At 44.9% G+C, this 10,347-nt stretch overlaps 1 protein-coding gene and 1 long non-coding RNA gene across 3 annotated transcripts in view; one reads left to right on the top strand and one right to left on the bottom strand.

Moving 5' to 3' along the window:
* LOC112156926 (metal transporter CNNM1) overlaps positions 1-10,347 on the bottom strand; it is a 14,423-nt gene that overhangs the window by 2,073 nt on the left and 2,003 nt on the right. Inside the window, exons 2-9 of the mRNA XM_024289291.2 lie at positions 5,445-5,588; positions 5,229-5,369; positions 4,979-5,148; positions 4,822-4,912; positions 3,839-3,984; positions 3,005-3,278; positions 1,737-1,841; positions 485-589 (exon numbers count right to left, since the gene is read on the bottom strand). Coding sequence (XP_024145059.1) covers positions 485-589; positions 1,737-1,841; positions 3,005-3,278; positions 3,839-3,984; positions 4,822-4,912; positions 4,979-5,148; positions 5,229-5,369; positions 5,445-5,588 — 1,176 coding nt within the window. The remainder of the gene's footprint in view (positions 1-484; positions 590-1,736; positions 1,842-3,004; positions 3,279-3,838; positions 3,985-4,821; positions 4,913-4,978; positions 5,149-5,228; positions 5,370-5,444; positions 5,589-10,347) is intronic.
* On the top strand, positions 3,213-5,577 carry LOC112156929. 2 transcript variants are annotated; one of them, XR_004948680.1, is made up of 5 exons: positions 3,213-3,307; positions 3,740-3,853; positions 3,935-4,010; positions 4,757-5,337; positions 5,450-5,577. It is a non-coding gene; the product is annotated as an uncharacterized LOC112156929 (long non-coding RNA). The 2 variants fall into 2 exon arrangements; XR_002921069.2 differs by having other exon boundaries at positions 3,274-3,853.

Here is a 10,347-nt window from a genome sequence, read left to right as displayed (position 1 = left end):
GGGGGGGGGGGGGGTGAGTGTGTGTGAGTGTGTGCGCGTTTGTCTGCCAGTGGGTGTTAGTGTGAGTGTGTGTGCTTGCACATGTGTTTGGTTGGTGTGAGTCAAAGAGAAGCACAGAATGGATGAATAGGCGGAGCGTTTGTGCGTCTGTTTTTGTGGTCTTGTGGGGACCCGGGTTTTAATTGTGTAAAAACCAAAATGATTTTCAGGTTAACGTTATGCTGATGTTTATGGTTACTTTTTGGAGTTAAACTTGCTTTCTGGAGATGACATATTTACACAGAAGTTTTGTGTGTGTGTGTGTGTTTGTTTTTGTGTAAAGACAAGCCTCCTGAGCACAGGTCACATTTTGAGGACATTCAGCAGATTTATCATACTCTTGTTTTTAGAGATGAAGATTTAGTTGTGGGCTCTGTGTGTGCATGTGTGTGTGCATGTGTGTGTGCATGTGTGTGTGCATGTGTGTGTGCATGAAGAGACTGACTGAGTTTGAGCAGCAGTTTCTTGCCCAGCGTGTCCTCGGAGCTACTCAGCGACAGGCTGCTGATGAAAGGCGACGTGTCCGTCTCCATGGGAACAGAGGCCATGTCTGAGAGAGAGAGAACAAAAGATGTTCAGGTTCCTGTAGGAAGAACCGATTCAGACTCTGCGTTTGTGGACCCACTGCAGCACTGGAGACGTGTGAAGTTAAGAGTTTCACTTCCTCTGATCTCGTGACTCAAATATGTTTTGATACTAAAGCACAAACTTTATTTTGTTTGTAGAGAATAAAAAGAGTTTGGCTTTAGCACATCAACAGAAAAGAAACAAAAAACTTTCTGTAACTTTTCATTCCAGTAAAGTGTTTGAACTGAACTATATTTTTTTACTTTAGTTAAATTGTTCCCACTAGTGTTTTAATTATGATTATACAGTTTTTAGTCTAAATAAAAAAAAGAAAACTTTCATTTTGAAGACATATTTTCTGCAGCTCATTAGAATTGTGGTTCTGGGTTGTGGGCGGGGCTGTTGGCACAGAAACTAGCTCCACTAATATTCCATCAACCCTTTGTTTACACTCCCAAGCTAGCTTACACATTTTTACAACCACAAGCTAACATTAGCTTAGCAAAACAATTGGGAAAATTAAGACTCTAATAGATCTATTTGTCTGCAAGTGGATACTTCAGAATTGGAGTGGAAAAGGTAGACTTTGGCCCCGCCCATTTCATTAGTCTGTGTATTTTCAAGCATCCGGTTTTCATCTGCTTCTGAATTGAGAAATACAAACAGTTTTAATCTTTTATATAGATCCTCTATCATGAGAAAAATGCTACAAGAACATGTTTAAAACATCAAAAAGAACATTTCCATTGAAGTTAAATGTTTCATTTGAATGTATTCTGGTAAATATTAGCTGACAGTTCATTATTTCTTATTAAAGAATATTTATTCATAAATTGTGTTTAAAAGTTTCTTGTTTCTTCTGAATCTGAGGCCTTTAAGGCTTTGAGTTCCTTTAAAGACCTTCACCTGCTGAATGCTTTAAGAAACTCTGCTGTCACTCAGTGGAATATCACATTTAAAGAGTTCTTTTTAGGATTTACGTTTTGGGGTTTAAAATGTTCATGGTTTGCTGAAGAATGTCCGTTCTTGAATGCTCAAACTCTTTTTGAGGCCTTCGGTTTCTACCGCCCTGACAGGTGGACTCGGGTTTCTGTCCTGCATCGGTTTTCATGGAGGTGAAGTGGGCTAACCTGCATGCGGGTCGGCCTCACATCGGTCCTCTCGGATGTACGGGATCTCATCCATCCTGAGGAACACAGAGTCACTCGGACTCTTCTGTCCATCAGATTTACTGCCTGAACAAACACAAACAACAAGGATTGTTAAACATTTACTGACTTCTGAACCTTCATGAAGTTTGAGTTTCCTGTGTTTATCGGATGAGATCTGCTGTCAGATCCTCTCACGGTGAATTTCACCCAGGGGTGTAAAACTGTCGGCCCGCGGGCCATTTGTGGCCCCCAAGTTGATAATTTGCGGCCCCCGCCTTAATCTGAAAGTTCAATGTCTACTAACCAAAATCTTTAAAAGAAGCTTTGTGATGTTTCAGCTTTATGCTTAAAACTTTACATTTGTCGATGGATCTGGTCGTCAGAGAAGTCCTTAGCAACAGTTGCTAGCGCAGTTTGTTCCACCTCCAGCTCAGTCTCTCCTTCACTGTATTTTGCATCCATCAGTTTTCATTTTTCACTTATGAAAATTTAATATTCAGAATTTTTACTAAGATCTTTATTTCCTCTGATATGAAACCAAACATTCACACATAATCTGAAAACCGACCAAAACGTTGAAACTTCCACTCCTCCCTGGTTTCTTCCTCTGAGCTGATCTTTGAGGCTGTGACCTGGGACCTGGGACCTGGGACCTGTGACCCGGGACGTGTGACCGGTGACCTGGGACGTGTGACCTGGGACCTGTGGGCTGTGACCTGGGACCTGTGACCTGGGACCCGGGACGTGTGGTCGGTGACCTGGGATGTGTGAACTGGGACCTGGGACTTGTGACCTGGGACCTGTGACCTGGGATCTGTGACCTGGGACGTCTGACATATGACCTGGGACCTGTGACCTGGGACGTGTGACCTGGGACTTGTGACCTGTGACCTGGGATCTGGGACGTGTGACCTATGACCTGGACCTGTGACCTGGGACGTGTGACCTGGGACGTGTGACCTGGGACCTGGGACTTGTGACCTGTGACCTGGGACGTGTGACCTGGGACGTGTGACCTGGGACCTGTGACCTGGAATCTGTGACCTGGAACCTAGGACCTTTGACCTGGGACATGGGACCTTTGACCTGGGACATGGGACCTGTGACCTAAGATGTGTGACCTGTGACCTAAGATGTGTGACCTGTGACCTATGACCTGGGACCGGTGACCTGGGACGTGGGACCTATGACCTGTGACTAAACCTGCGGTGATGGAGCTGCTCTTCTTCCTCTGATCGGTGACTCACGGACGATGCGGTTCTTCTCGTTCAGGAAGGACGTGCTGTGGGGGATGCTGGACTGCTGTCCTCTGGTCCGTGCTGAGCTGGGCCTGCAGTGGTCCCTGGGCGGGGGCATGAGGGTGGCGTGCTCGGGGGGCGCGAGCGTGGCGGCGCGGTCCGTGGGCGGCGGCTCCAGAGCCTGGGCGCTGTCGTCGGCGAGGCGGGCGTCGGCATCGGGCGTCTGTGGAGAGCTGTCCATCCTGGTGGCCGTCAGGGCGTTCTGGTAGTGGCTCCGGGTGATCTGCCGCACAGGAGCAAAGCATTCTGGGAGTAAGTACACAGAACAGGTTGAAGATGATCCTTCTAAAGGTTGTTTGAACGTTTCTAATTTAATATTTTACTGATTGTGTCGTTCTTTTTCATTTAAATTATATTGAGTTTTAAAAAAAGGTCAATAATTATAAATTCAGTTGTGAGTTTTCAGCTTTTTTCTCAGTAAAACTGCACTTCCTGTCCTGGTATTGGGGAGTTTTGGAGCTTGCTGGTTTTAGTTGAGACGTTTTTTCTGAACCATCTGAAAACTCTGATCTTAGATCCACTTTGATCCAGGAAATTGATTCTACTGAACATTTTAAAGCTCTTTGACCTCGTTGACCTCTTCAGCTTCACATGATTTAGTTTCCTTTTCTACCAGAGAACAAACCAAAGGCTCCAAACTCCTCAACACCTTCAACATTTTGAAGTTCTGTTTGATCTTTTCAGTTCAAAGACAAAAGGCCCATGGATGACCTTCTCCTCAAACGTCGGAGATCAAACACCAGATGGACAGAAGAGGGTCACAGTGGAAAAAGGAGGCGGGACCTTGATGATCTGCAGGTGTGTCAGCTGTCTGACGGAGTAGTCCGGCAGGTAGACGTTGCCCCCGCCGTTCAGCTGACCCATGCTTCCTCCGTACAGCATGGACTCGGACCGGTCCAGACCACTGCTGCGGGACGGGGACCGGTTCACTGCCCAGGAGAAGACAGAGTTACAGGTGAAGTCTCTGTGGATGTCCTGGACCGGGATGCTGATCCTCTGACGGCCGGAGGACTCGTCTGTAGAGCAGTCGGCCATCTTTAAAAAGTCTACATTGAACTCACTAAACAGTTTGAAACTATTATGGGATGGCGACATGTCCTATGGTTTGGCGAACATTTTGGGACAAAGTGCGAGATTTGGCGTTTTTCAGATTTTTAGACGGAAAACGACACTTGTTTGTACGATTTTCACGAAACTTCAGAAACATGCCGCCACCTGGAGTCTTCAACCAACACAGAAGTTTCATTGACCTTTGACCTTGGGAAGAGGCCGCCATCTTGAATTGTAAATAAACGCCGTTTGGGAAAATTAATCTTTTGTTCGAGCGATGTTCACGCGAAGAGGCACGCAGGTAGCGACTGCGGGCCATACAGCGCCGCTCGCAGCTTTAATTGTCTTTGTAAATTAACCCTTTAACACCTGAGGCGTCGTCGGTGACGCTTAAACACAAAATGTTTAACTTACCGGAACTTTTCAACCGTTTACGCCATCATTCCAGTAGAGGAATCTACTGGAATGATGGCGTAAACGGTTGAAAAGTTCCAGTAAATCAGAGAACATCAACACTGGAGCTCTGGAGTCAAAGTGTTAATCCCTTTATGATGAACAAGCTTAAATAAAAACATCAACAGAGTCTTCTCCAATAGTGGAATAAGAAGATTTGATCTTAAAAAAGGCTTAATCTTTCCGTCTGTCCTGAAGGAAAAAGGCTGAATTTGATCTTCAAGCAACACCTGGAGAAAGGAGAAAGGTCTTCTCATCCGTACCTGAAGGCATGAGAGCAGGAACTCCAAAGTAGGAGAAAGCTCCGTTCTCAAACTTCAGCGCCTCCTTACCAAACTCCACCTCCACCCGACCCTGAGGGACACCAGAGAGACGGTTGAGTCTCAGACTCCTCACGGATCCTCGTCAGCCGCCTCTTACCTGCAGCACTAAGGTGAAGTAGTCCACCGGTTTGTTGCGCTGGAACAGGAAGTGCTGCGGCGCTCGCTTGTTCTTCTCGTCGAACTTCAGCTCCTGGACCACACTGGGGTGTTTGATGAGCCGCAGCAGGATCTTCTCGGAGATGTGAGCAGGTTTGAAGGGCTCCACCTCTGGGTGGAGGCGAAAGACGGAGAGAAGGTTTGATTCTTCCTCCACGTCTCCAGGAACCTGGAGGAAGAGCGGCCGGTACCTGTGGAGAGGAACCGATGCGTCGCCAGGAGGAGCTGAGGAGAAATCTTGACCTTCATCTCGTTTTCCGACAGCTTGAAGATGGAAAAGTCTTGCTGCTTCCGCTCGTGGTGAGAGACTCGCCGTTTGGTTCGATTATCGGCTGATGAGCACAGAAAAGGCGGTAAATGGTTTCAGACGTTCGGTCATCCTGAAGATCTTTGGTGGATTCTCCTACTGTAGAGGTCCGTCTCATCCAGGATCTCAGATTTGATGATCTCCTCGATGACGTCCTCCAGGGTGACGATGCCCATCACCTCGTAGAAGGGGTCGCCCTCCCCCTCGTTGTTCACTCGCTGCACGATGGCCAGGTGGGATTTACCTGGGAACAGGTGGAGATGACCTTCACCACATTTTCACTTTTTTTTCCTTTTTGAGGTAACCACAATGAAGAGCAGCGGATCCAAATGGAGCCCAGAGGTTCATCACGAAATAGAGCTGAACAGTAATTTAAGCAAAATCTGAATACATTTATGTCAGTTTGATGGAATAGAAAGTGGGCGGAGCTTCAAGCAGGATTGAGCAAAAAATGCGCCATTGGAAATGAAAGAAAGTCTTTTAATTTAAGTAGATAAACCTTTAAATATATTCACGATATATCTTCGTACAGTAATTATTGAAAAAAAATGTGTTTACCTAATATTTTAGCAACATGCTAACATTTTTGGCTAAATTGTTATCTAATGAAGTTTTTATTGGCCAATTTAGAGTTTAGCTTTTATTTTAGCAGCATGCTAACATCTTTGACTAATTTAGTTTACTGAGTAATTCTAGGCTACTTTGGAGTTTAGCTAGTATTTAAGCAATGACCTAGCATTTTTTGCTAACCTGGCATCTTCTGAGATTTTTTTATGCAAAATTGGAGTTTGGCTAACGTTTTAGCAGCATGCTAACATATTTGATTAATTTAACTGACTGATGAATTTTAGGCTATGTTTGTGTTTAGCTAGTATTTTTGGGCCAATTCAGAGTTTAGATTTTATTTTTAGAAACAGACTAATAACGTTTTTGACTAATTTAGTTTTCGGAGAGTTTTTAGGCTGTTTTGGAGTTTATCTAGTATTTAAGCAACGAGCTAGCTTTTTTGGCTAATTTGACATCTATTTAGGTTTTTGGGGCTAATTTTGAGTTTAGCTCATATTTAAGCAACACACTAAATATTTTTGCAAAATTGGCATGTGTTAGGGATTTTTAAGCATTTCAAATACACATTTTTTTAATTAGGTCAACTCATAGTTCTTTAACAAAATGTCTACTCTCATAGCGAATTTAGTATTTTTAAAATTGCAAATCCCTTCAATTAAATTAAATTGCGTCTCAATTTCAGAGAAAAGGTTCACCGTCTTTACTGATTACCTTCAGCAGAAAACATTCACACTAGTATTATCACAGGTAATGCAACTTTTCTAGTCCAATTTATTATGTATTCTCAATTGACAATTCAATTTGCAAATGCATCATGCAAGGTCAAATGAAAGGTCAAATTACATACTGAACTGTAAATTACTGAATTTCCCTGCGGGGATAAATAAAGTTGATCTTGAATCTTAAATTGCAAAATGCATTGTCATTTGAATTATGAGATCAAAAACCCACAACAATTTACAATGCAATTGATTTTGTTTTTATTTAATATCTTATTTTTCACATTTTAATATTGGATTGTAAATTTTCATACTGAATTGCAAATTGCAAAATGCATTTTTAAATTGCATGAATTGCATTGTCAATTGAGAAATGCAAAATAAATTGAATTACGGCTCAAACAACCTTCCATACAGATGATCTGATCCAGGCAGAAGTCTTGGAGACAGTCTTTTACTCGGGAGGTTTTTATCCTTATCTGCTGCTGGGAGCGAAATGATGTAGAACGTCTCCACACATCAGAACCTGACGTCCTCTTAACCTCACAGTCCTAAACGATGGTCATTTTAACAACAGTTCTCTGATTGGTTGAAACTGTTCTGCGTGACGACCCGTCTCCGTCCACTGCAGAAGCTGGAAATGATTATCTGAGCATCTTTTCCTGCTGCGTGACGGTTGATGGATTTGATCAGAAACTGGGATTAGTTTAGGAGACCTGGAGCTCCTGGACACCCCCCTGCTGAGGCGGGTCTCAGAAGCTTCAGTAAAAACCCCAAAACTCTGCAGAGCAGCAAGACGTCACTGTTGAGTTCCTGTTCTCAGAAACTGAAACTTCAGCTTCATCCTGAAACTCCTCCAAACCTTTTTATTTCAATTTATGACATTTACTTTATTGAAACTCAAGTTCGTCTCGAGGAAGAAAGGAGGAAACATCCAACCAAACTTTATCAGTGATTCCTGACAGATGAGACGGAGTTTCTGGGTTCATCAGGATTTGGGGTTTTTCTTCTCTCTGCTTCTTCTGCCCTCAGAAGTTCTGACTTCCTCGGATTTGTTGGAGCTCTCCTCGAGCTCCTCGAGCTCCGGTTCTGATCGTCACCTGCAGCTCAAACCTCAGTTTCTCCAGCCTGACGTGTCCTGACGTTAACTGTGGGTAAATTTCATTTTCTGGTTCTTGCTCTGCGTTCAGTCTGACAGAAACACAACTGGACTAAACCAGATTAAAACTGTTTTCAATTGATTTTTAAAACATTTTAAATCCACGTTTTAAAGTATTTTTTAATATCCTGCCCTGCAGACCTGGAAGGGAAAAGCTGCTTTCATCCAGCAGAATGTCATCAAAGATTTATGGATTTGGTATTTTTAGGCTTTGATTGAGTCCTGCTGCTCCTCTCATGTTTGTGACTCACGGCGAGTGGGCGGGAACGCTGACAATCAGGAGGAGCTGCTGCAGGAAACCACGACAACCACCTGGAAGGAGGTTTGTCCAGAATCTGAGCAGCAGAACTTCTCAGTCTGGGAGAGTTTGTGGAGATGACGGCTGTAGATCATTCTGGAACGACGCCGGTGTTTGTTCAGATGAAGGAAACAGAACTCAAACCAGATTCACATCGGTCTATCTGTGCTTCCACCTCCATCCACAATCCTCACAGATGCTCGCCATTCTGGCGGCGCTGCCTCGGCTAAAGTGGGTCACATGAGGAAACGCTGCAGCCGAGAAACTTCCAGAGGATTCTCCTCGTTTCACTTCAACCTCGAGACCAAACCTTCAAAGAAAACGGCTGAAACGGCTGCAGCTGTTGGTGTGAAGCTCAGATCATCGGAGCTTCATTCTGCAGTGAAACTGTTCAGAACAGAGGAGAGTTTCTCTTCTCAGATGGAGACAGAGGTTCTCACCGGCCGACGCCACACAATGACGTTTTTATGAAAACGTCTGCAGACGGGAGCTGAAAGCTGAAACCGACTGTAGACGTATTGATTTTGTGATGGGGTGTCCACTCAGAATCAGCTCCTTTTCAGCTTTTTCCTCTCAGAAGTTTCTGTTGTTTGGACGCAGTAAAACGGCGCTGCGGTTTCCGTTCCTTCGTCTGTGGAAACGAAAGCGTTTGGAAAACTCTGCTCAGCAGCAGCTTCTGCTGGTCTGAACTCCTGCAGGTTCATCAGTAAACTGCAGAAGCAGCTGGGATTTTTCAGGAGCTTTTTTATCTAAATGTCTGCACTAACGGGAGGATTTGTGATGTTTGAAATCAAACAAATCCTAAAAGAGGAAAAATAAAATATGTGAGGAGAACAGATGTCAAGGGCAGAAACAGGAAACGCAGCATCCTGAATATTTGATCGTCCCTTCTGGGGGNGGGGGGGGGGGGGAGGACAGGAACATTTCAGGTTTCAGCTGCAGACCTGTCTGTCAAATGTTTCTCTTTCTGCTCCTCTGGTCTAAACTGCAGGAGCTTCAGGTCGGCTCCAAACCGCTCTGGAGGAGGAAGTAAAAACAGAACTGCAGAGGTGATGGAAGGAGCGGCATCCCATAATAATCCCCCTCAGGTGTCCTCTCCTGCTTCCTGTCCCGAACACAAACCCAGCATAAACACAAAGTGCTGAGTCTGTGTTGTCCCAGAGCATGATGGGAGGGGGAGCAGAAAGCTCTGTGATTGGATGGTTTCCGCCCCACCCACCCTCAGACCCACTGAGCTGCTGCACGCGGTGATGCTGCAGAGCCTCTGCAGACGGCACGCACTCCTGCATCTGCAGGTCTGCAGGGTCCGCAGGGGGGGGATGGACAGGTTCCTGATATTCTCAGCCCCCCAGGACAGAAAAAAACAACTGAAATCACAGATTTCAGCTCCTGTTTCATCAGGATATTCAAATGTTGATGGAATTTGGGTTCATCCATGTGTCTCCATGACAACGGAGGTGTTTGCTTCCTTTGAGCAGAACTGAACAGAACACAAAGTTCTAACCCAAATAACTGCTTTAGCAGTACGAGTTATAGAAACTTTAAAAACGGCTGATAAACTGAAACATTCCAAACAGCTGATCTGCAGCGCGCCGGTCTGACCTTCATCAAAGTGACTCTCACTGCTCTAATCCTACAGATCATCTCCATCAACCTGCTCCGTCAGGTTATGGCAAGCCAAAGAGGTCAATACTCGCCAGGAATAGCACTGTAAACAAACGGCGTACTGGCCATTAAAAACACCTCTTTTAACTATGTTGGGGACCGATTGGGTTTTAATCAGTTCTGGTGCCACAGTGGTTCTTTGGTTTTGGTTTCGGTTCCTAATCTATCCCAATTTTGGTACTTCAGTCATAACAAATAATGCCTACATCTTCCCATTCGACACATTTTCATTCCCAATGACGCATAGTTGAGTCAAAAATTGATGTTTTGAGTGTCGCCGTGTTTTGACGTGCTGATTGTTCCTATCAAATCAGAGCTCCACAACCTCTGAGCCACAAACCAGCAGTGTGCCCCTCTTTCACCGCGCGGCGAATTCACTGCTCGACGTCTGTCAAACATGCGATCCTGAGCTAGTCTGAGGGGTTACCGGGGTTTTAATCTCACTTGGGGGCGTGTCTCCATGGCAGCCGCTTCCACTGTGTTTCTGTGTCTCTGTGACTGAATTTGGAGACTGAAAACTAAAAAGGGCCATAAACGGCGCCTGGCTTTCCAAAGCCGAGGCTCAGAAGCGGGGATGAGGGTGCCACCCCGAGAG

Source organism: Oryzias melastigma, linkage group LG1, assembly GCF_002922805.2.
Source record: "Oryzias melastigma strain HK-1 linkage group LG1, ASM292280v2, whole genome shotgun sequence".
In the NCBI taxonomy this organism is placed as follows: Eukaryota; Metazoa; Chordata; class Actinopteri; order Beloniformes; family Adrianichthyidae; genus Oryzias; species Oryzias melastigma.
This window is presented reverse-complemented; position numbering and strand designations above follow the sequence as displayed.